This window comes from Oryzias latipes, chromosome 8 (genome assembly GCF_002234675.1).
Source record: "Oryzias latipes chromosome 8, ASM223467v1".
NCBI lineage: Eukaryota > Metazoa > Chordata > Actinopteri > Beloniformes > Adrianichthyidae > Oryzias > Oryzias latipes.
This window is the reverse complement of record NC_019866.2, coordinates 11993708-12019755: the sequence shown is the minus strand read 5'-3', so window position 1 is coordinate 12019755 and position 26048 is coordinate 11993708. Positions and strand designations below refer to the sequence as shown.

General features: G+C 41.5%; 1 protein-coding gene across 3 annotated transcripts in view; it reads right to left on the bottom strand.

Annotated features, from left to right (window-relative positions):
* Positions 1 to 10556: 10556 nt before the first annotated feature.
* cep112 (centrosomal protein 112) overlaps positions 10557 to 26048 on the bottom strand; it is a 105320-nt gene continuing 89828 nt past the window's right edge. Inside the window, exons 22-25 of one of the 3 annotated variants that reach the window (XM_011478215.3) lie at positions 22538 to 22627; positions 13756 to 13857; positions 11162 to 11257; positions 10557 to 11007 (exon numbers count right to left, since the gene is read on the bottom strand). In XM_011478215.3, coding sequence (XP_011476517.1) covers positions 11183 to 11257; positions 13756 to 13857; positions 22538 to 22627 — 267 coding nt within the window. In that variant the 3' untranslated portion in view covers positions 10557 to 11007; positions 11162 to 11182. The remainder of the gene's footprint in view (positions 11008 to 11161; positions 11258 to 13755; positions 13858 to 22537; positions 22628 to 26048) is intronic. The other 2 variants (XM_004071678.4, XM_020705326.2) reach the window with 2 other exon arrangements.

Genomic DNA, 26048 nt, shown 5'->3' with positions numbered 1-26048 from the left:
TGGTGAGAAGGTGGGGTTTATTAAAAATGGGAACACAAAAATATCTTGTAACGGAAGTTGTGTGTTAAGGCAAGGTCTCTCTGTAGGTGTACAGATCATCTACTCTCCTGACAATGTCCGTCTTTGTTAACTTTGGGGGCCCCGGGTTGACCTCTGACAGTAAACACACCAGGGTGGAAGCCATCTCCATGGCAATGGTGTAGACCCCCTGCCAGTACCTGGGGCCAGTTAGGCTCTCATGTCCTGCTTTGGCAACCCCCTTTATGGTACATAGGAGGTCCCCACAGGTCAGCTCCTGAGGGGGAGCTGACCTCAGGTCTTGTGACTTGTTTGAGATCTGGGGTGTCCTTGGTTCCTTGTCCAATAAAAAAAGCTTTGAAAGGGGTTGAGGGTAGAGGTTATGGGACGTAACCGTCTGTCTTTATAGGGAGATATTATTACAGCAACAGGACAAACTCAGACCGACTGCAAGGAGACTTGTAGATAGACGGGAGGAAATGTATGAATCACCAGTGAACCCAGTCACCTCTTGTCTGTTTCTTTCATTTACATCACACAGAAACAGCTTTCATTTTAGATTGTATCTAAATATGTATTCAACCACTTCAGAAGACTGGAAACATTTTTTCCAACTTTGGTCTCCCAAACACCCCAGTCCAGCCATGCCTGCCTCAGGCCACTGCTGTTGCAGCCACATAAACACTTTTGGAAGGAGGGTGCATGTGTTTACCAGCACCGTCCTCTCTATGCAGCAGTTCTGCGATCACTAACTGTTCTCAATTACAGTATTGTGTGCTCTTCCTTTTCGGCTCGGGGTTAAACTCTTTGCAGACCCCTTTGAAGTCCTCATCCCTTTATCTCAAGATAAAGCCAAGAATTTGGGGGAGGACAATGGAAAATGAAACCAAGAGGGAAGCTTATGGCAATTATCAACCAGGGCCATGAGGAGGAAGTCGCCTTGCATAGAGAGAAGATAAAGAGAGTAGGAGACTGCCAACGTAGGACAGGGGGTTACTGTTTCAAGTTTGTTTGGTGTGTACACACCCCAGGCGACAATTGACTGCAGAGAGAGAGGAAATGGAGGCTACCTCTTCAAAGTAAGTGACAACAGTGGGACAATGGCCTCTGAAGGGGAACGAGAAGCTAATGAGAGAAGCTCCAGAAGTCGTGATGGTGGACTTGGTTGGGTTAAGTGAGGACCAAGCAATGGCATGAAGCGATGTGAAGACAGCTGTGAGGGAAGTGCTGTTGTCAGCAGAATCAAATGGCACAAAGCGAGCTGGGAAGATACAATTAGAGTGTGGAGTTAAGACAGGCTTTGAAGTTGGACATGGTGCATAATAGCCTTAAAAGTTAAGGAAGGGCAATAGCTCGCAAGTATGTTATGGGGCTGTTTTGAAAGAGAAAAAAGTAGAGCGTAGTGAGGGTTTGTTTTTGAAAGGGGTTCAGTTTGAGGGGAATGAAGCTGGATTTCAAGCACCAAATATCCCCAGAAGGATGTTTTTTTCCTCCTCCATGCCAAACACAGGGTAGTAAGAGTGGGAGCTTGCAACTACCTGTGAATTTTGATAATAGGGATGAGTGTGAAGGTAGAAAAGGGTGAAAATAAATGTGTCAGAGGAATAGGAATAAGAAGTGAGAGACAGGTTGAAGAAGAAAAAAGAGGAAGAATGAGACATGAAATAAGAAGGGAAGGTTATTTATTGGTTTTTTTCCCTTCATTTTAATCCCATTTTGCGCTTGACTTTTAAGTCTACAAATGTATAGAAACAATGTCGGATGCACTGTCTAATCCCGTTTGGGCCATGAAGCACACTCCACACTGACAGTAATGACTTTTATTTCCTCTGCTGCTCACACTGAAGCACCATGCAGACATTTCACAGACCAAACGCCCCAATTCTGCCATGCCTGACAGGACCCGTTTCTGAATCACTCGGTCTTAACCTGAACCTTGGACTCCTTCACTCATCCTTAATCTATCACTTTAACCCCCATCTTCCTTCTCCTCCTCCTTTTTTAGGAGCAAAGAGTTCCTCTACTGGAAAGGCGATTAACTTGCTCGTCCATTCATCAGATGCCAGATTTTATCTCTTTGCCTGTTTCCTGCTCCACCACCAAAGGGGTGTGACATAGCAAGAGTGCCATGGCAACACAAACGTGCTCCGAGGAGGGCAGAGGGTATGACAGCAAGATTTGGAATTCGATCCGCCTTTGTTATCTTAAAATCAGTTTAGACCAAATCGAGACGAGAAAAAAAAATTCTTCATGTGTTGTACTGGATATCAAGCTTAATATGAGGTTTTAATGATTAGTGTGCCAGAATTTAAAGAGTATGTAACCCTGTCTTAAAATATCCAAAATAGGGCAATCTTGATTTTTGAGGAATTTATTTGTACAACGGTGCAGAAAAAGATACTTAGTTCCTACAAACAAGAAATCCCTCACAGACCTGTTACTCTTCTTTAAGACGCTATTCTATCTTCTATTTGTTACTTGTTCGGCACCTGTTTGAATAAGGCACCTGTCCAAAGTCAGACTGTAACTTCTCCACTACGACCAAGACCAAAGAGCTGTCTAAGGACACCAGGGACAAGACTGGAAGGATTCAATCTACAATAAAGTAGCAACTTAATGAGAAGAGATCAACAGTTGGTGCAATTATTAGAAAATGGATGAAAGATCAATCTCCCTACACCTGAAGCACTTCAACAAACGGGAAGGGAAAGGTGAGAACCAAACCTGCAAATTCCCGACTAGATGTCCATTGCTTAAACTTTTCACCATGGCAGCTTACTATGGAATTATACTACTACTTCCTGGTATCAACGCCACATGCCATGTTTGGAGAAGGAAGCATGTTGAGCAGCCAAATAACACCAAACTCACTGTGAAGCACAGGATGGAAACATCATGTTTTAGGGACAAACGATCCATATTAAGGAAAGGATGAACAGGGCCATCTATGGTGGGACTCGGAGCAAAAACTTATTTCCATCAATGACAGCATTTAGGATGAAACGGGGCTGGATCTTCCAGCATGACGAAGATCTCAAACACATCGAACAGGCAACAAAGGAGTGGCTACGTAAAAAACATTTTGACATGGTTCTGGAGTGGTGTAGCAAGTCTGTGGATCTCAATCCAATAGAGAATCTATGGAGCGAGTTGAAGATCAATGTTTCCCTGCATCAACTCCAAAACATCACAGTTCTTGAGAAGATCTGCATGGAGGAATGGACCAAAGTAGCAGCCAGATTAATGTAGGTCTTCACTTGACCTCTATTGCCAACATATCGAGGTAAAGTTCTGTTATTGATTAAATACGTATTTTTTGCACCATTTCTTTAAAAAACATTTTAAAGGTCAAATTGCACAATATTTTTTCTGCTAAATACTTTATTTTCCCACTGTACAAAAACCATTTTCATAGCTTAGGAATACTTAATTTAGTTGTAAATAGTCAGTAAAAAGCAACATTTTTTCTTGGAATCATTGTATTCTGAGAACACTAGAAGTATTTTTTGTTGGGTGTTACATTTTCTGAAAAGAAAAAGAAATAACAAGGTCAGCCATTTCCAAATTCAAAGTCAAATTAATTTGAAGACAGGTTCAAATTGATTTATTTTTTAACCCTTCAGTTAGGTGTGCAGCAGAGCTATGTTGTTGGTCCCCCAGTCTTTACTACATTCTACATTCTGCCATTCTATAATACTCTAGTTATAAAAACACAAAAACCTTATGACATCTGAATAAACTATCAATGCTGGGTACTTAATTGACCTTGCATAATCGAAATAGCTTTTTACATTTCTACAAACTACATTTGTTCTGAACAAATGTATACCTTTTGTTCTTTTCAAATGTGGCCTGAAGTATTTTTTTGTTTTCGCCCACCCTCAAGTGTTTTTCTCTCTCTTTTCTGGATAAACCTTTCACTGTTAAAAAGGATTTTCCCGTGTCTTTCCAAATTGTGGAAGAGAGCCATGGTGAGATTGAAAAAGATGTGCAAACATGAATTCATCATTGAAGACTTTGGGGGAAAAAAACTTTCCTAAGAAAATTCCCAATTATAACAGTAGAGATTTAAACTGTATGTATTGCCAAAAAAGTGACCATAAATGCAATTTTAAGCTTAATTTTTTTTATATATGTCCTCCATCATGAGAAAAATGTCATAAGAACACGTGAGTGGATCTTTAAGGACTATTTTATTAGTCATGTACTTCTGGTCCAATTTAAAAATAAACAAAAAGAAGTTTTGAGACATGAGAACAGAAGAAAAAAAGTTATATTTGTTGTTGGATTTAGCACATTTTAAATGATAAAATCACTGCTATCTGTATTTATTAGCATTTTTATCAGTATATTATCCTTCTAAGTTATCAGAACTAAACCTAAAGCTATAACAATACAGTGTGGGAGACATCAGCAATGCAAGCAGTGTGTGGATGTGTGCCAGCTTTGCTGAAGGAATGCGAAATGATCAAAGTAAAGAGATAAAGGAGAAAGAAACCGTGGCGCTTTCCTAGTGTAGGTGGCTCAGGTAAAGAATAAATACTGCTAAAAATGGACTTACATTTCCAGCTTTATGTTCATTACTGGGAATGCCACCAACTGCTCTCCTTCCTATAGTGGCGTTTAGGTGGGAAGAGTGGTGAAAAGAGAAAGACGCGTATCAGATGCTCAGACAAACAATGCAGACAAACCTCCTACACAGTCCGCAACGCTTCCTCCTCTCTGCTCAAGCCACATTATCAGATGCCACAACAACAAAAGCACAACCTGCTGTGCCTTCTTCAGTTAGTCTGTCTAGCCTCTAACCTACTTGTTCTCAGATCACACAGCTGTGGATTCCTTTTCACAGCTCCTGTTGCGCTTGAGTGACAGGACCAGGAAAGAAAAAAAAAAAGAAAAAAATTCTTCCATAAATACAACGTCAACAAAAAGAGAATGAGACAAGCAAGGAGAAATAAGTGCGACAGAACAGTGAAAAGGTGTGTGAAGTGTTGGCGATAAACAGGTTTATTTATGCAAGCAGTATACAATAGACAAGCAGCACCAGCAGCCTCCAAGGGTCTGACTCACAACACAGCTCTATAAAAAGATACAGTGGCACGCATGCTCACGCAAATGATGACTTTGTCAATCACATGCGGATGTACAGTCAATCCCAGAGGCTTTTCGCGAGAGTACGCACGCGCACGTGCATGATCGACGGCTCAAATCTGTACTCCACATCTTCAAGGTCCCTGCATCTGTGTCCTCAATGAATCCCCAATACAGCATGCTTCGTGATGGTTTTGTGGCACAGCTAAAACCTTTTTGGATTGAATTTTTTTTAAATACATCTGCACTAAAAAAAAGGTTAGGTTCAAATAAAAAGATAAAAGTGGCAACAGTGCAACTTAAAGACTCACTCCTATAATCTTTTGATCAATTTTTAAAGCCTTACCAGTGGTCTTTTATTATGATTACGCTGTTTTAGCCAAAATCTATGGATTCCTGGGCATGAAATTCAAAGAAAACCCAAAAAAAAAAAAAAAGAAATTGTTACTTCAAATTTAGAATTTGGGAACACAAATTATCATTTTGCGGGCACAATTTGTTTTTTTGTGTGCACAAATTATCAATTTGTGGGCACAAATGAGTATTTTATGGCACATGTTAACATTTTGTGGGCAAAAGATTTATAGGCATAAATTAGCGTTACTGTTGGTACAAATATGTATTTCCTGAACATAAAAAGAGTATTTTGTGTACCATGTAGCATTTTGTGTGCAGAAATTAGCTCTTTGTCCCAAAAAGTTAGCATTTTGTTGGCACAAATTGGTATTATGTGGCCATATATTAGCAATTTGTGTACACAAACGAGGATTTTGTGTACACAAATTACTATCTTGTGGACACAAATTAGCATTTTGTGGAGAAAAATTACCAATTTGAACTGACAAATTAGTTTTTTCTAAGCAATAATTAGCATTTTGTGGGCACAAATTGGTATTAAGTGACCACAGATTAGGATCCTGTGGGCACAAATTTGTATTTCCTGCACAGAAATTAAGCTTTTGTGTACACAAAGTACTATCTTGTAGGCAAAGATTTGGGAACACAAGGAAGCATTTTGTGGACAAAAATTACAATTTTTAAGTCGCAAATTAGCATCTTGTGGGTACAATGTAGCAATTTGTGTGCACAAATTAATTTTTTTGGGGAAAGATTTAGCATTTTGTGGAAACAAATTAGTATTATGTGGCCATAGATTAGCAATTTGCAGGAAAAAATTGTATTTTCTGAGCAATAATTAGCATTTTGTGGGCACAAATTGGTATTATGTGACCATAGATTAGCAATTTATGGGCACAAATTAGTATTTTCTGATCACAAATCACATTTTGTGTACACAAATGAGGATTTTGTGTATACAAATTACTATCTTGTGGGCACAAATTTACATTTTGTGGGCACAAATGAGCATTTTTGTGTACACAAAAAAAACAAAATGCTAATTTGAAAACTCAAATTAGCATTCTGTAATCACAAATTAGTAGTAGGAATTGATGCTAAAATGCTAATAGAATTTTTAATGCACAAAATGCTAATTTGTGCCTTCAAAAAACAAATTGGTGGCCACAAGTCATTAATTTGAGGAACAATTTTTTTTTGTGAACGTCATGTCCAGGGCTCTGTAAAAAAATCCAAAAACCTGTTGAATTCAGGACATAGTTTCTGCAGAGCAGCAGTAGTAGTATTAGAAATTTGGCTCTGACTTGTGGGTGGGACCGTCGTTGTCCTCTCTCAGAAAACTTTATCGTGTTACACCAAAAACACCGGAGGGGATTTTTGAATGGAGCAGAATGTGGTGAGGTGTTGCACAGCAGCTGTGACGAAGATGACTGGAAACTTCTGAAGGCTCCCCGACTGCTCTGCACTGTTGTCACACAACAGTCCACTGTCTGATGCAGAGATAACCGAGAGGAAGCGCGCGCTTTGATCCTTAATGGGGGCCATGTCGGCTCTGTGGAAATGACATTCATGCCTTGTGTTTACAAAAGCACAATTACGGAGGTAATTTTAGCGCTAGACAATCAATTAGACTGAAACTATGTTGGACTAATAACACAGATTAAAAGGAAGGTTATGGCTGGAACCTGTTTTGGTGTCAGCGATCAAAACAGAGGTCTACACAACACCCACAAAAAGCTGTTTTGATGTCCAGCACCAGCAGCTGTCAAGCTTAACGACTCAGTAAACCTCAAATAAAATGTTAGTCATATTTAAAATGAGGATGAATGCTGATTGTTTACCATCATAAATGCAAAATAAAGTTGAACATCCTGGTTTGTGAAGACTTTCCTCTTCACCACAGTCTTATCTTGTATCTGCAGAAGCAGCGAAGAACTGTGGTCATTGACGATCCTTATCAGAGCCTTTTCTGATAGTGTGTAATTTCCACCAGAGATATGTTTGTTTTTTCAAGTAGTGCTGCCAGAAACTTCAAAGTTAGCAGCCTAGTTAATGGTTTTCAGCTCACATGAAGATTTTCCTGAGTGTCTTAGTTACTTTTTGGGTTTTACTGTAATTATTTTAGTACAAGCCTTTATTTCCTTAAAGAATCAGTTTTTTCTAGCGTTATATCTGGTTCTGGGACCATCCTTTTGCCCGCTGGGTTGATTTCAATGACCCACTCTATTCCCCAACCAGGCCGGGTTTGCTTTCATTGCATGAGAAAAACCGGATTCCATAAGAGCTGTTATCAGTTTACAACCATCCATTAAACCAAAGTACACGCATTTGGACTTTGGAGAATTAAAGGAAAATCCACGAGCAGGAAAGAATGAGGAAATCCCAAACTTGTATTTGAGCTGGGAGGCTTTGATAGTAAATTAAATATATTTAAAACATCTGTAGAGCATGAGATCCTTTGCAGTTTATTTTGGACATTGGATTTTTATAGCAAATTTAAAATTATGATAATGTGAAATTTAAAAATATATATATGCACCACTCACAATAAATCAGGGATATTGTAAATAAAATGAGTGGATGTCAGGAACACAGCGTTTGTTTCACTTCACAGATTTTGGGGATAGGGAGGCAATTGTATTGGGTGATAGACACACCCCGTTTTAGAGTCTTACTTCTAAAACCAAGAAATTCTGAAAGAAAAACCTTTTCGATCTTTCATCAATTTGAACATTCTGTGGGTATAAAAAGCTGATTTTGCTAATAAATCATTCCAAGTTCATCATTCCATCAGCCAAGAACAATGACGTTGCTTAACGGACGAGCAAAGCCACCTGGCCACAGCGCCCCTTCAGGTTGGTAGTAGCCTGTCAGATGTTGCAGGTGAACCTGGTTTGTCTCAAAGCATCATCTGTAGACTCGCATTAAGGCACAGAACTTCTGGCAGAGTTTGTGACAGACCTGGGAGTGAAATCCTGCAAGTTACAGACCGTAACCATGACCAGTACCTAAGAACGTCTGCAGCCAGACATGGTTTAGCAGACACCAAACAGCTGCAGGCCTGTTGCAGATGACCCCACTGACACCAAGACACCACCGCAATGGACGCAATGGACACAAGGCCATGTGACCTGGACAATGAACCGTCCTGTTCAATGATGAGTGTCAGATCACCTTGCACATAAAACGTTGCTGGAGAGGGCGAGATAAGCAATACGCTGAGGTCAGCATGATCCCCAGGGTTGGCTTTGGTGGGGGACGGGCAAAAGTCTGGAAAGGCATCACAAAACCAACCAATCGACTTGAGGCTAGTGAGGAGCATGAGGGGTCGCTGTCAAACCGCCATTGCAGCAAATGATGGAAATCCCTGCTATTGGCATGGTCACTTTCTGTTATTTCGTCTTATTATTGTCTTCATTTTGGGAGAAATAAATATGAAACTAATGAAAATTTTGTTTTTTTTCTCTTCATTCATTTTTAATAATATCAAAGGGAACTTTTTAAATATTTCATTAAATCAGACCAATTATGAAAAGTACTCGTGTAAATAACTATATCCATAATGTATTATGAGTACTGACTTTGGATAAATGTAAAATAAGCAGAAATGCAGCATCTATCTTTATATAGATTCTGTGTCTATCATTGTAAAAGAATAAATAAAGCTTTCTGCTATCATGACCACTTGGATTACTACCTTTTTTTCTAGATCGACAGTCCTCGCCATCTTGAAAGGGGATGACAACCCTAAACCCCAACTGTCCTAAAAAATGATGGAAATGAAAGTGCTGTCAAACTCTCATCACAGCTAAGGGATTTCAAAGTTAGCTGCCATTAAAAAGACAGTACAGCGTTTAAAATTTAAAGTGACAATAATGTATTTTTTGTGTGACAGCGTGTTCACATACATAATTTGTCCAACTTGATAGTGTACTAATTAGGTTTTGTTTTTCTCTTGTAAAAGGGCCCCTAGTGGTAACTTGGTGAACTACAGTTGCTTTTCAAAGCAGCTTCAATCAGGAAGTTAACAGGTGGGAGGTAGGAACAAGATGTTGCAGTCTATATAAACTGTAGCATTGTGAGGATTTTGGCCCCACCACCAACTTCATCACAGACATGGTTCATGCGAAACACCTCACATAAAGAGGAACAATCTCCGTGGATGCTGTGTTACAATAGTAATGAATCCTCAGTGAACCTCTTCCAGAAGCAACTAAATTCCTCTTCTTCAAATGCAAGGTCTCCCTGATTCTATTCTTCTTCGCCTCTCTTTCCCTCCGCAGGAACAGCAGAAATCAGCACATCAAATAAACACAGAGAAGTGAAACGTGTTTCATTTGGATGCAGCAGAACAGTTCATGGACAATGGTAACGTGCTGGGAAGGAGTAAAAAAAAAAAAAAAGAAAAAAGAAAGGGAAATATTCCAACGTAAATAGCCGGAGAGGCCTCTGAACCCAACGTGATTTAACAACATAATAGTATCTATAAGATTTGTTCCAAGAAGTAAAACAAAACTGTATTTTGGAAATGATCAGTGTTCATCTACATGCATTCTTCTCTTCCCAGAACACAAACTGATGGGGGTAAATGACTGGTATGAAGCTCGTCTTTGATCCATCAGCGGTTATTAGCTCCAAAAAACCTTCAGACTTTGTTGGAGGCACCGAGACATGTCAGCTAAAGTGAACTCCAAAGCCTGAGTTATTGAGACTGGGCTTGAGTGGAGCCGCTGGTTAAACACAAAAAAGGGGGCCAAGACAGAAAAACCGGGACCACTGAGTGTTGCCTTTGGCCCGAGGTTCAAACAATCGACTTGCAGCTCTCTTTATCAGAAGCGACCACAAGCCCCTGACTGCTCAATGCAGTTCAAATGGGGCCCAGGCACAGAAGTGCTGCGAAGTGGCGATGAGGGAGATGGGAATTCAAGGTCTTTGGCTGCAGCACTAATCTTGGTTAACATGCATGTTGTGGTCACAGAAGAAACCAAGGCAACAGAAAACTTCCTCTAATTGGGGGGATTCATTATGAGACAGTTTAGGATGGAAAGCATGCCCAGAAGAGGAAAAAAAAAAAAACTTTCAACAGAAAAATGATGGAAAGTTATTTATTAAAAAAAAACAACATGGATTTATGAATACATGACAACTTTTGTGTGCATACGCTCACTGGCCACTTGAATCTAATATCTCCAGTTAGGCATCAAAATCTTAATAACAGAATATTTATCATTTTGCAAAAGGAGAATCTATGGCAGAAGATGTGAGTACTTTTTGGCAGGTGAGTGCACATTAACAGTCACAACGTTAAAGTGAAGGTTTCAAAACACATTTGAACATGGAACCAGCATGAAGTAAATAAATATCTTTGAAAATAAAAATATAAAAACTGACAGTGGAAACACATAAGATTGAACTTCAGGGTGACTTTTTCTTGCATTGGGAGTGTTAAGTACTTATACTAGCCAGTAATCTTCTCACTGGATGAGAAGTTTGGTCCTTCATGTCCCGCTCCAGGTCAGGCTGAAGCTCCTTCATCGTTACCTGTGACCAAAAAAACATCAATTTTAAACCCATTAATAAAAAAAAGAAGAAAAAAACGTTCAGAATCCTAGTCTTTGATCGCTGTGTATGTAAATATGAGGCATAACTGAGCTCTAAGGACCCTGTCCCAAACTGGCCCCTGAACTACACACACGTTTCTGTACAGTCCAAGCCATCACACCGACCTCCTGCTGCGGCAGGCATTCAGCTCTTCCTGTAGCAAAGAGGCCGTCTTCTGGAGGAAACTGACCTGCGCAAACACAATTCAAAAGACGGGGAAAAATGAGCCAATATCGTTTGCTTTCACAATCTTTATGAAAGAAGAATGGAAACAGCTTTGAAGCAGAGAAGGTTAGATGGCTCTAGGTTAAGTTGGAGGATGAGGGAGGAGGAAAGAAAAGCTCGATTGTTGAGACTAGAGGTCAAGACAGCAGGAGCTGGGGTCAGGAGATAGGGCAGCGGGGTTAAAGCACTTTGGGACAACATGACACATTACGGACTAGGTCAGTGGGGTTTGAGACGTTGACAGAGGAGGCCGCACCATTCTTCTGTTTAGCTACAAATTTTAGGTTTATTTATGAAGCTTTTTTTTTTCTTCTTTTGCTGAAGGGAAAATACACTCCCCCTCCATCTACATTTACACAGCATCAAGAGCCTGGCAGAATAATCACAGCTCCGAAAGCATCTGTATTGTTCTGAGACTGCAGGAGTGGAGCCGAGCGTACATTCCTGTCTGTGGGGGAGACCTCAGCTCAACTTCTAACGTTTCATTTGGCACTTTACTCTGTTGAGGCATACTTACTGGTGTGGTCAAAGGCTCCGTGAGACATAAAAACTCTCCATACCTGACTCTTTTTTTTTTCCTCCTCGAACAATCTAAATAAATAATATAACTAGCATACATAATGCATGCTAATGCGCAAAACCCAAGAAGACAGTGTCAACGAGAAGAGAAACCGCACAGGCCGGGGATTACAATTCATAAACATATCTGTTCGCGGAGCTGTGGTCGCCGAGCTGAAATAAGAATGACTGTGAGCGAAGCAGAAAATGCTGTTTCCACGAAGTTTAATTAATGCCAAAGCAAAAAATATTTAAAAACTGAACAGTGAGAGGTGGAAAAAAAAGGGATGGATCTGAGCAGAGGCTGGGCTATAGGATTTTGAATCAGGAGCAGCAAAAGTATACAGCAGTAAACGTACTGGTCCTTAACCCTTGTGCTAACCTGTGAGGGTCCAGATGACCCCTCCCTTACATTGATGTGTTATCCCTACCAGGACAAAGGTGGATAAAGGTGGAGAGGATTTTATGTAATCCACGGACACCAGTGAAGATCAAAAATAATTAAAGAAAAAAGGTTGAGCGCACTGTCTTGTGGCACTTAACGCTGGGAGTGGGGTCATCTGGACCCCACAAGATAGCACAAGGGTTAATGATCCACTCAGATGAAAACCATGTTTTTAACATGCTCTTGTAGCATCTTTCCTCATGATGGAGGACGTATGTAAGGAAAATTAAGATTAAAACTGCAGTTCTGAGTATTTCTCATCTCAAATAGTTGTGAATCAGGAGCAGACACAACCATGCTGTTGGAAAAAGCTTGTAGGTGTGACATAGAAGCTGCATAGCTCCAATATTGCTCGCCATTTTTGTTGCATCTGTAATGTTGGGCTGTAAGCTAGCGGGAGAGCGTGTAAACAGATGGATGATGGGACATAGGGGCAGGCTTACTCTACGGCAACAGCCCCGCCCACAACTCAGAATTTTCTAATGAACGCCTGCCGCTCTGCTGAAACTATGTTCTAAAAAAACTACACAGGACTTTCTTTTTTTTTTTGGCTAAAAATGGCATAATCATAATTAAAAGAACACTGGGAAGAATTTTGCAAAAGATCCAAACATGATTGGAGTGGGACTTGAACTCTTCTGTAAACCATATACTTGTGATCATAACAAAAGCTAAGCACGAAAAAACAAACAAAAAAAAAGCTTTTAGCAGATGTATAAGTGCTATAGAACAATTTTTAGCATTCTTTATGATGTAAGCAGACTCCAGTATTACTGTGGAAGAATTTTGGATCACTCCTCTTCAAAAGGTTGCTTTGTTTTGGCGAGGTCTTCAATAAAACTTTCTTCGGGCCTTCAACTGTGGAAGTTGAGGCTACATCTGACCCTGACAGCTCATAAAATGCGTTTTCTTTCATTTATTTATGGGGCTATCCACCTCAACAGCCTTTGTTGTGCAAACTATCAGAGGACAGACTTGGCTACCTTGTTCTGCTACTAAAGATAAGCTTAAAGGTAAACACACCATAAAACCTGTCATCAGATAGCTGACACAAATATTTATTGCTTTGTTTATTTATTAAGGTGTGACTTTTAGGCTGTGCTTTTACCTCTGAAACTCAGCAGGAATTTGTCTTTTCAATCACATTTGTGATTAAAAGACCACTAGTGGGACCTTAAGCAAAAGTATATGTATGCAGACAATTCAAAGGACCAAAGAGAAAAGGCGGTTTAAAGTTTGTGATGAATAACTCATAAAAAACCCCAACATTATTTACTTAGGTAATGCAGGCTCTTATCAATGTAACAGCAAAAGAAATGGTTTGGTTGTCTTCTTTTTGCTTATTTTATTTGCTGAAGCAGTAAAAGCTGCACGCCATTTTCTGATGGTTTGGCCGTTCCCTGAGTGGCGTGGGAAAGCGCCCTTCGTCTTCATGTGAGGGTCAGACGGTCAGTCCTCACCTGAGCTTTCAAAGAGGTGATAGTGTCCTCAAGTTCCTGCCTGACTTCAGCTGGCATCAAACCTTTGATCTTCCCCTCATACTCCTGATGCACCATGGTCACCTGGAAAAGAAACAGAATATAACATGAACAATATTGGTTATTATTATAATAGTATTATATGCTGGTGAAGATGTGTTTCTGCCTCCCTCTACATCAGCTGAGCCCACTTGGACACATTGTGGTTATCTCCTTGTGGGAGTGCTCCTGCTCTTCACAGCTCCTTCACATCCTCACAGGGGGTCTGCAGAGCGCCCTCCGCACAACACCCCCCCTACTGGCTGCCGGCGACTGCAGCCGGATCTGACACAAAGCCTTTCTGGGCCCGACGCAGCTGGGTTTGGAAGAGGACAGAGCCGCCGCGGTGGTGGGCAGAACACATCAAACGCAGCAGCAGCTCAATAGCTAGCTAGCTATCTCCACTGGGGAGGACTGGAGGAAGTCTGTCTGGGGCTAAATTACACTCCACTAAACCAGAGTCTGATTATAGAAGTTGAAAAAAGGGCTTGGTTAGAGCAACCCCCCCCCCCTCCTTCGCTTTTGGCCGCAAACACACACATATGGATGCACATGTGTTGGGTGTACGGCCGTGCAAACACGTGGATGCACAAACACTGCTTTTACGGTACTGTAAAAGCATTTACAGCATTCTGAAGAGTTGCTGAATCAATAAATTCGGAGCTTGAGGAGCGTTTTAGCAGAGCTTAATGAATGAACGCCCAGCTGTGGAAGGCAACTGTTTTTACCCACATATCACAAAGGTGTAACCGGGGGACACTCGGGAAAACCGGCTCTCGTCTGGTCTTTATAAGTGAAGGGGAGCGTGGATGAAGCAACGTAGGAGGAAGGGGGGGGAGAAAGATCAGCTTCCTTAAAATAATCTTCCTGTTGTGGATTTAACTGATTGTTCTTGCTTTGGCTAATTAATCTTCCTGGCCACAATGAAAGGGATTGATGAAGCACTTCAAAGCATCTCTCGATTTAAATGATCCCAACATGACGCAGCTCACTTTGTCTCGGCTCAGTGCGCTAGATTAGTCGGCCGCCACTTTGCCAGTTTTTTCAACCGCCTTCCAACCTGCTGAAAAAGCAGCCGTTTGCATCAGTTTTGCGCGTGCTTTGGGAAAAATCAGGTCAAAGAGGATTTGAAAGTTCCGGTAAATAACAAAGTGACAAGAAAGAAACCTTAATTTGAAAGGAACAGAAAGAAAGAAGGGTGCAGGTTTTCAAATGTCTATCTATAGCAGCGTCTGTAGTCATAACAGAATAGCAAGCCAAGACAAAACACACTTCACTACCTCAGACCAAAGCAATAAACAATGGCTGAATAAACACATCCCTTACCAACCACTATGAATATATGTCTTAGATTCTTCAAAAATGAAGTTCCTCTTGGTTCATCTATGGTGCAGCCACCGCAGCAATGAGAGATCCGTTTTGCTTAAATTATATGCCTTTTTCTTTTTTTGGTGTGTGCGGCAGTTCTCCCTTTTCTGCCCCATTCATACATCAAGATGGGCAAAAGCATGTTCGCAGACCTGCAGAGTGCCATGTCCGAGTACTCACAAACATGACGTGCGCTAGAAAGAGCTTCATTTTCTTTTTCTTTTTACGTTGGCCCACGATTCCGCAGTCATTTCCCTCCAAAGCTCTCCTCTCTAAAGCTTACTTTTCTATGCAATGTGTGTGGGTGGAAGCAGCAGCACGTCTCTGTTGTGCAAACCTATGGTAGCTCGTAGAAAAAGCAGACAATGTCTGACTTCATCATATCTTTAGGCTGAGTTAAAAATTCAAAACAGAAGCATCCGACTCCCCTGAGATGTTTGACTTCCTTCCCGGGAGACATCTCTCCTCCAGCTTTAGGTTCCTTGCCAAGTGTCCCTCTCACTTCTGTCTTCATGGAAGCACAATTTTTCCTTTATTCTTTTTATTAAAGAATGAATTTTTTTTCTTTCTTTGACATGTGGAAGGAGACATGCGACAAGATCTAAGGAAAAAAGGCTCCTTTCCATTAGAACAGAAGTGAGATTGCCTTTGAACGACACCGTTGATCAAACCCTTCATGAGATTTTTGGACATTGACAGACTGCAGATGAGAGACAAAAAGCAGAAAGAAAAGAGATGGGGAAACACTGCAAAGTAGAGAAAAAACATGGCTTTAAAGGGCACTTTGACTTTCTGAAGATAAATCAGGATTCATCTGCACAGCTCCTTTAAAATGTTTGCACCTGATGAGGCACAATTTTGAAGACAGTGAGGCGCGGCAGCTGTTTTTCCCTCCCAGTCATCTTAAAATGACAACATTTCAACTATATATAGTCTTTAAATTGTGGTTTTGACTTTGTCTTGTTTTCACTTCTGTCACATCGCATGTTTTCTGACAGCTTCCAGCAGAAAAGGAAAACACACCTTAAACACTTTCAACGTTCAAATGAAGTTTGTCACATCCTTGGGAAGCTTGATGCATGCTAATGAAGTCAGCGTTGTGTGCGCGAGATGGATTGTGGGGCAAGTAGCTTCTGCAAAGACATTTTTGATTTATCCCCCCCCCCCCCCATCTTGTTCCTTAGCAACAAAAACCTTGTCAGAGACAAGGCGGTACATAAAAAAATGTCACCACTCACAAACTTTGCACCTTTCATGCACTGATTTAACATTTAGTTTGCAAACACGGTTTTTAAAATGCTTCCAAATAGAAAGAGTTTACTTAAAGCTGACAGAAAACTGGAACTTTTCAATAAACTTTCCTGCATTTATGTGTTTCTATTAATACTAAATGACTAGATTTGAATGTGTGACCGTTTGAACTATACAAACTGCTTATCTGTAATGCAGCTAATACAATCATAAGGTCAGTAACTCATGGAAAGTTTATGTTTAAAGTAAAGTTACTTCTTGAAATCCATATAAACTAAGTCATCACCATCTTAATCAGTTATGTAAGGACTTATTGGCAACTACCCTTATGTGTGGATTCGGGGTATGTGCGGGCGAAATTGTGTCTATGGTCCATATAAAATATCTAGGTCGTAGACTGACAGCTCAATGAGCCCGTAGAGTGAAAATGTTCATGCACATTTTTTGTAAGGGCAAGCTGCGGGTGTCAGGTCGTAGCAAACAACACGTAAGGGTAAGCAAGGGGGTACAAATATTTCATTTTTTCACCCTCCCCAAAGCCAGAGCAAGCGGTTCGCTAGTTCTGTTCAGAATTTCAGTCAATTCTGGGATGAAGACTTTAAATTGATTCACGTGTTCTTTGTGTGGTTTATTTTCTTCTCTGGTTTTGACGTGGTTTATTCATGATACATCTGTGAAAATTTTACGCACAGACAGACGACAACTTTTTTCCCTTTTTCCGTATATTCACTTATGACCGATTTTTATCCGTGCAATATGCACAAAATGTACGTAGTGGCTGTTTGACATCGCCTTAAGGCTTTATAATCTCCCTAACTGGACAAACACATCCCTACAATTACTGGAACGCCCAGTATTAAGGCAGACTTGAGCGGATAAAATGGTTATTTAATGCCACTATTTCTTTGCAAAAAAATAAATAATTTGTAAATACAAAATAAGGTTTCTAATGTTGGGGTACGTAAAAATTCACCTCAGTAAAGTTACTAGAGATAGGTAATGTAACCACACAGGTAAGAAGTACAAGATCTGGTTGTGCAACAAGACTTAAATCTTTCTTTGTTTCTTTCAAACTATTTAACATCTATATTCATTCCATGCTTGTAGGGTCAAACACATAAAGGACATGCAGCACACATGGTTTAGGATCACTGATGGTGTCCCCCATGAAGCGTTGGGTCGGTTTTACATCGCCGACTCTCTTAGACCCAGCCTGGTTCAGAGTCTCATTGTTTCTACCACCTTTAGCGATCACCACCTGGTCTGTATAGCTTCTTCTCCATTGGTAGTGAGTGCCTATGCCGACGATGTCACTGTGTTTTTGACCAATCAAGATGATGTCACCCCCCTTAGATCTATGCCAAGGCATCTTCTGCCCTGGTTAATTGGTCGAAATGCATGGCCTGCATGTTCGGGGAATGGGGGGGGGACACGTCCTACATTGCCTGTAGATATAGTTTGGACCAGAAGGGGTTTAAAAATTCTTGGGGTTTATTTGGGTACAAGTGAGTTTCAGATGAAAAATTGGGATGGGATGTTGGACAAAGTTTGTGCTAGGTTGTCTAAATGGAAATGGTTGCTACCTCAGCTGTCTTACAGAGGACGCGTCCTGATTGCAAACAACCTAGTGGCCTCGATACTCTGGCACAAACTGCTGGTTCTCTCCCCTCCTAAGGATCTACTTACCAAGGTGCAGCATGTGCTTACCAATTTTTTCTGGAACGGTAAACATTGGACACGAGAAGCTTCCCTGTTTCTGCAGCTTTTGGAAGGGGGGCAGGGATTACTTGACGTCACATCCAGACATATGGCCTTCAGACTGCGAACTGCCCAGCGGCTGCTGTATCACAGCGGCATGCGATGGCTCGACACTGCCAGAATCCTCCCAAGAAGAGCCGGAGGTCTTGGCTATGACAAACAGCTCTTCCTTTTGACCAGAGGGCATCTAGATTTAAGTGGTCTCCCTCCTTTCTATAGTTCACTTCTTGAAGCCTGTAGAGCTCTAAAGTTTATTCATGCTAAGGATGCCTTTCCCGGACTGTGGATACTCGAAGAACCCTTGTTTTTTAACACTGATTGACTCTTATCTCTTGAATTCGTACTCAATTAGATCAGCATTAATAAATGTTGGTTGTGTGAAGCTGGGTCACTTGCTCTTACCCTTGGAAGCCACGAGACCACAGGTTAGTCTATGTCCCAGACTCCTTGCTAAAGTGGTGGATGACGTCATGAAATCTGTTCCTGCCCAGGGGAAACATTTTCTTCGACTTCCCAATAACGACTGGACTGGTACTTCGCAATAATCTTTTCCGTCCTTGACCGTCTCCCCGAATGACGAGGATTGGACAGAGGATGAGGATAAACTGCTTGCCTTTGGCAAAGAAGACACTCTACACCACATGCGTGAAAATTTGACATTTGCAATCGTAGAAAGACATGGATGCCTCCCAGTGGACTAAGGTTTTTGGAACAGGTCACACTCCAAAAGGACGCTGGCGGTCCCGGTACAAGTTGCCTGTTGAAAAACGCGCCGCTGATCTCCAATGGAGAATTGTACATGGTGCCATAGCTACAAACAGATACAAAGCACACTTTGTTCCAACTCAATCAGACAAATGGGAATTTTGTGGGACATCTCAAACTCTGGCACATTTGGTAATTGAGTGTGACAGGCTAAGGGGTTTGTTCACAGTCTTGGAAGACTGGTGTCTCAGGCTCGGGGAGGTGTTCTCCTTCCCATTGTTCGTTTTTGTCCCCAAGTATACGGTCCGAAGGAAACATGTACACACCAAATCTCAATTTTATTTTTGCAACAGCAAAACTCGCTAGCTGGGTAACAAGGAAAAATTTGTTACTATCTGTTGGTTGCGTGGATGATCCCTTTATGTTTCTTTCTCTTCTGAAAAGTCATGTGGATGTTGAATTTGCTTATTTTAAGTTGATCGATGACCTTCAAAAGTTCAAAAGTGTGTGTGCTCTGGAGGGAGTTCTGTGTGCTATCGGGGAGGATAATAACCTCGTGTTCCAATTCTAATGGATTACAAGCTACATACTGTTTTTTTTAGTTGTTCCGCAATGGGGTACCTTTTCAGGTCTTATTTCTCTTTTCATGTACAGTGTGTCTTTATTTTAATGTGATTTATTAAAGTTTTGTAAAAATCAAAAAGTATTTTTTTCTTTCTTTCTCTGTCTTTCTACAATGAAGTAAATGAAAACTGTGTTAAGCCACCTGGTGGCCACCTGCTGAACTGACCTGGCTTCAGTTAGTTTTCTTCAAACTGGCCTAAAAGAGAAAGTGTAAATGTTAAACTGTTAAATTAAGCTTACAAATTAAGCTATATCTGTTCCCAGTAACACATTTGTCTTAGGTTCAGATCTTTAATTAACAGGAAAAAATAATTTCCTGCATCAGAAAATAAACTCATTTAAGAAAACGTCTGAGCAGTTCAAATCCTAATATTCTCCTAAAACTGAAAGAAATGATCTGCTGAGTTTGCAGGCAGGGATGACAGAGAATGTATGCCTTTTTCTAGTGTAAATAAAAATAACAATACATTTGAGTTTTCCAGCTCATTTTGGATTTGTAGCTTTCTTATTTTCAGGTTCTATTTTTTCCTGACAAAGATTTCAAACCAGAAGTGAGCTGATTATGTTTTAGAGGCAAAAGGCGCCTGTGAGGGCCCCCGAGTCGAAGGCAGGCAACATCTGAGTGAAGTCGGGGCAGAACGGCTCTGTTAGCATGCGAAGGATCGGATTATAGAGATACAAGGATTACAAAGCCACATCGTGGCAGATAAACAAGAGCAACATAAGTGTAAGGAGACAAAGTGGATAAACAACACGGAAGTCCAAACACTATAAGCACTTCATCTGCGTGTATGATGCTAGCTAATGCAAACAAAAGCAGCTGATTTTTGACACTTTGACACACCTGACCTAAACTGAGAGAAAAGTCACTCCTCCAGTTTGTGTGGAAAAGCTCTTCTTCAAGTCTCTTCTTTTGGTTTCCAGCTTTTGCCAAGCTTGTTAGAAAACCACTGAGAAAAACTTATGTTTTTCACATGTTCTTGTGGCATTATTCTGACATATATATTAGAAAAATGAAGCTGAAAATCAGGAACAGACCAAAAAAATGCCGTTTGAGAATCGTATTTGTTACATAGAAAATATGTTGGACGGGCCACAAGCTCCAACCTGGTCGCCATTTCTGTTGAACCAGTAATGTTAGGTTGGTTGTGTGAGGGGCTGTAAGCTAGCGGGAGAGAGTGTAAACACAGAGCTCTCAGCAATGGGAAGGGGGGCGCGGTTACTCCATGCCAAGAGTCCTGCCAATAACTCAGAGGGGAATTTCTGATGAACTACTGCTGCTCTGCAGAAACTATGGGTGTGTCCAAAATCAAGGGCTGCATCCTTCAATGACCGCGGCCTTCCGGGGCGACGGTCCTTCGTCGAACGGGCAGGCCGGATATTAACGGCTGTGAATTTGAACGAGTCTAGCCTTTAGATAATTCTACCGTTACATCGGCGAATGTACTGTTGCCTAGCAACGGTGAGTCCCGAACAGAGAGTAGTGAAACATGCATGGATCTCCAAATTTTCCTTGGCTTGTTTGATCTGACTTTTAATCTTGGAGGTGTAATCATAAAAAGGTGTAATTATCTCCACATCCGGGTCCCGCTTCAACGTCCACCATTGTTGTAGGAAAATCTCCGGGTTCGGGCACAATGCATCTTGGGATTTGGCCAGCATAGCATGATACACCAGACCAATCCTTGAAATTGGGAAAAAGAAGGCCGTATTCGTTGGCCGCATTTGAAGGAGCCGTTGAATTTGGACAGCACTTGCTGCTGCGCTGTGACGGAAGCAGCCCTAGAAGAACGCAGCCAAATTTGGACACACCCTATTGTCCTAGAAAATGACCGTTTTTTTATTTTTATTTTAGCTAAACACGGCATCATGGTAAATAAAACACCAATGGGAACACCTTTACAATAGATCATAAGATTATCAGAATGAGTCTTTAAAGACTCTGTGACCAAATTCCAAGCTACTTTTTTTTGTCTTGAGTTATTTTGTTAAGAAGGCCTGACTGAAATAATTTGGTTAAAGTAACAGATTTTTAGGGTTAATCCAAAAATCCTTAAGGCAAAAGTCAACTTTCTTTTAACATATATTAATAGTAAAGTATGTTAATATGCTAATTTAAGTAAATTACATACATGTAAAAACTAGAGGTAAAAGAGTTATGAAAGAATTCGAACTAAATTTTTTTATTACTTTATATTGTAGCTGAAACATTGAGATTCAGCCGAGCATTAAAGACTGCCGTGCTGTGAAAAACAGATTCTGGTGGAGTGACAGGAAACAATCCAGATCTAGTCTGGATGTTGGGCAGTGACTGCTGGCTCCTGACCCCTCACCTGACGGCAGTCACACACCGAGGTGTGTGAGGTAAAGTGTGCACATGGGTGGGTGGTTCAGAGGGAGGAATGAAGGCCTTTGGTGTACATACCGCGATAAAAAGGCCAACCTCCTGTGTGAGTGCAGTCATTAGAGCTTTCTTCTCTGACTGTGTCAAGGTCAAAACAGAGCTTGATTACAGGGCATTCTGGAGAGCCACAGGGAGCGTGTGTGAGCGAGCGCGCACACAGAGGCTTCCCTTTTGAACACAGGCAGTGGTGGCATTCCTGGCCCTAGGCGCTGGCTCTGAGAGGCAGCTCTCAAGGAATTTGGGAATTATCTAAGGGGGCATTTTGTCGGCTCTGAACAGACGATGAAGGAAAGGTAGGGTGATGAGGGAGGGCAGCAAGAGAGGGAAAATGAGTTGTTTGGCTTGTCTTTTGTGGACCTGGGGGATCAGCTAAGCAAAGCAAATTCAGAAAAGGAAGCAGGGGAGGTGATGAGAGAGCATAGATGGATGTTTATGGAGTTACCAAAGCTCAATCAAGAAGAATATGGAGGTTATGCCCCGGCAAAGAGAAATGTAATGAAAAAAAAGGCCAAAGTAGAAAGTTGAAATAGAGTTTTTTTATTCAAGAGGAACAGTCTTCCTCTCATCGAGGCTGACAAGGAGAGAAAAGGCAGAAAAAAAGAGGGTCTCTGTTACCTTCTCCTCAGTCTCCAGCTCTTTGCTAAGCAGCTTCTTCTCTGTGCTGTGCAGCTGCCTCTGGAGACTTTCCAGCTTTTCCTGAAGCATCTAAAAAAATAACAATAATTTAAAAAAAATAAGAAGTTGTGAGTGTATAAAAAGCTTTTTAAACGAAAAAAATCAGCTAAATGAATAAAACCGCAAAGAGTAAAACAGCTTTAGGGGAAAAAGGGTTGTGAATGAAAGAAAAAAAACAACAACTCATGTTTGTTTTTAACATTTAGAAATATAGGAAAAAAGTTGTCTGGGTCATTCTCTTCCTCTCTGTTGTAAGTAATAACGCGCCGCAGTTCCTGTCTATTGCTTGGAACCAGATGTTTTCAGTGCACATGTGGACACTTCATCTTCGATTAGCCTGTACAGAAAACAGAAAGTGATGTGCACACACATGCACACCCCTCTAACAAGTGTGGGGGCCTCTGTTTAGCATCAATACTCCTGTCTCCCCCCCCCCCCCCCCCCATACAAGTGGAGCTGAGTGAGAGGGCCAGGTGTTGCCTTTTCAGTTTCTTTTGGAAGTCTCAGGAAACACAGTCCAGGTGAAAGGCATGACCACCCCATCTACGGCCCACTTTGCAGACATAAATCAGACTGCAGAGCTGCAGGGCAAAGAGGAACTCCTGGGTAGCACCTGTAGGAAAAGCACCAGAGTGGACCGAAGGGGAAACACTGAACTAAACAGCTACACATTCAACTAAATATCTAGTGCAAGACATTTTTGCTGAACTTGATAACAACTTTAGTGTTTTGGCTTTGGTGGAAGTTTCTATCACTGATATTGGCTCCAAAAATAAACACTTGAGTAGTTGGTTTACTAAATAATAGCATTTCTTTTTTGGTTTCTTTTTAATAGCTCGAATCAAATTTTCTCACGGAACACCACATTCAATTGGTTTCCTTTTGGACTATAATCAGGTCAATTTGTGTCACGGAGAGAATGCATTTCATGTGACGAGATGCTCTCAAAAACATTCGGTAATAATCAGGGGGAAGGGGGGGGGCGAAGGTTCTGCGTACAATTCAGAGACAATTGACAAATCTGCTCTGCAGAAACTATGTCTTAGAAAACGACACTTTTTAAAACTTAGCCTAAAAACAGCATAATCATAATTAAAAGGCCACTGGGAACGCTTTTACAGTAGAGTGGGTCTTTAGGAAATGAGCCTGTGAAAACAAAAAAATAAAACCAACCTTTCTGACAGAAAGATGAAATGATTCAGAATATAGTACCTCATTTTCCCCTCTGTTAATATGGCTTACCTTGATTTTTTCTGTACCCCTCTGTACACACATATATAAAAAATTACCATGCTTGGGGCCAATTTTCCTTTACTTTTAAAGATGAAAAACACCAGGAAACCAACTCCCCATTTCTAAAACCCCCGCCTGATTTCCCCGCACTCTGACGCAGAATTTCTGGACCTCTTCTTCTGGGAAGGGCAGTTAAACACAGGCTTCAGTGGTGAAATGCACTTTGTTGTGGGTTTTCTTTTGAGATATTCATAACACATTTGGGGGTGTGAGGGTGGGAGTTCAGCGCTTGTCATTTCATTAATAGAAACATGGGATGATTGTGCTGATGAGCAGGGGCTGCTTTGTGAGTCAGAAAGCTCCACATTTAGGGGGTTAGTCACTGTCAGACAGGATGGACATGTGATACGTCTTTGATCCCCTTCAAAAAAAAAAAAAAATACGGTATAATTTGAATCCCAATGACCACAAAAAAGACGACTGACAGCAAAAAGCCAGTTAAGGTGTACGGTTAACACCTGTGACCCCCCCCCCCCGTTCACACCTACAAAGGCATCACAGATTTAACTAAAGGCTCAAAACATTTATTTTAAGAAAAAAAAAGTCTTTCAACTTCACATTCACACATAAATAATGGATATATGGAAGGATACAGGTTGTGAATTATTAAGTGTAGGAGGCCTAGCTGAAGTGTCTCCTGATACTCAGGGAGATGTGGTATTTATCAGTTGAGCAGATTGGGATGATTGAGAACAGGCCAGGAAGAAGGGGAAATCAATTTCATTCGGGGAATATAGAGGGAGGGAGCGTGACAGGGGAGGACAGGAGAAGGAAGCGTGACAGAAGAAGGTGTGTGAAGGGAAGATTTATTGTAAAACAAAATCTGGGAAGTCAACTAAAGAAACGAGAACATAATGTGAGGAGGAGCAGGAAAATAGATCGAGAAAGGTGAAAATACGGACAGCGAGAAGGCGGAGGAGGAACGTGGATGAGGTGAAGAAGCTGGGGCAGTGGCAATACCTCTGCTTCGCCGTCCCGCAGCAGCTGGGAGGCTCTCCATCACCTCTCCATCAGCGTTATGGCCCCGTCTTTTATCTCAAACTTGAGCTCAAAGGAGCAGCGAGGAGTAACAGATACATCGCTCAGAGCGATCCACGCAGGTATAGGCCTGCATTAATATTAACAACAAAGGTTCGGCAAATGTGAGAGGCATATGAGAGTATACAAACGTATGCACACAATTGCAGCAATGCCTGAGTCATCCTTTCCTGGGTGGTCCTCCAGCACAGATAAGGCAAGCATGTTTCCCTTGGGTGAAGTAAAAGCAACATGGGGAGGGGGAAGGGGGGGGGGGGGGGGGGGAGAAAAAAAAAAGGCCAGGGGCCTCTTTAAACTTGGTGTTTTGTTAGGAGCTTAGCTGCTCTTCAAGTGTGGCGGGGCCTTCTATTTGCAGCGTGCTGTCAGAAGTTTCTCCCAAAGTCTTGGATTAAAGAGATCCTCTAATGACACTGAGGCTGGACGACTTCAGACAGCAGCAAAAACCTCACACTGCACCGCCTCCAGCCAAGGACACACACACACACACACACACGAGCGCAGGAACAAATACAAACACAAGGGGCGAGACGCACACAGCCAGCAACGTTAGCAGAGCCTGGTGGTGCATGTGTGATCTAATAGTAAATAATAAAAGAGGTGATAACCTCGAGAAAAGATAGATGGCCGGAGAGATGAGAACACACTCTTTTATCTGCACTTTTATCAAAGGATTGTGGGAAAGGTAAAGAAGAGAGAAGCTGGAGGAGGAGGTGGAGGACAGAGGTCTCCCTCCTGAGGTGTTTGAAAAGTGAAAACTTTTGCCTCGCTGCCTTTCCCCGTCTGTCTGCGGAGGACTAAAAAGGTGTGGTTTAGCAAGTCGACCGCAAAAGATAACAGCGATTTCGGTGTGAACCGACTGGATTTCCGCTCTTTGATGCTCTGCGGCACTTTGCCCCAGAGTGGATTTAGGAGTGAAGTGAGGAGACGTAGCATGACGGCAGCAGCTGCAGAAGCCTCCCAAACAGCAAATCAAACTTTCACATTCATTTTCTGGGATGTGAGAGTGCGTCGGCACAGCGACGAAGGCGCCCTCCCCAGAACTGATGAAAATAGCGAGACAATTGCCGCACTAATGAAGACGTGTTGCAACCCAGCTATGCCCACAGGGGGGAACACAGTG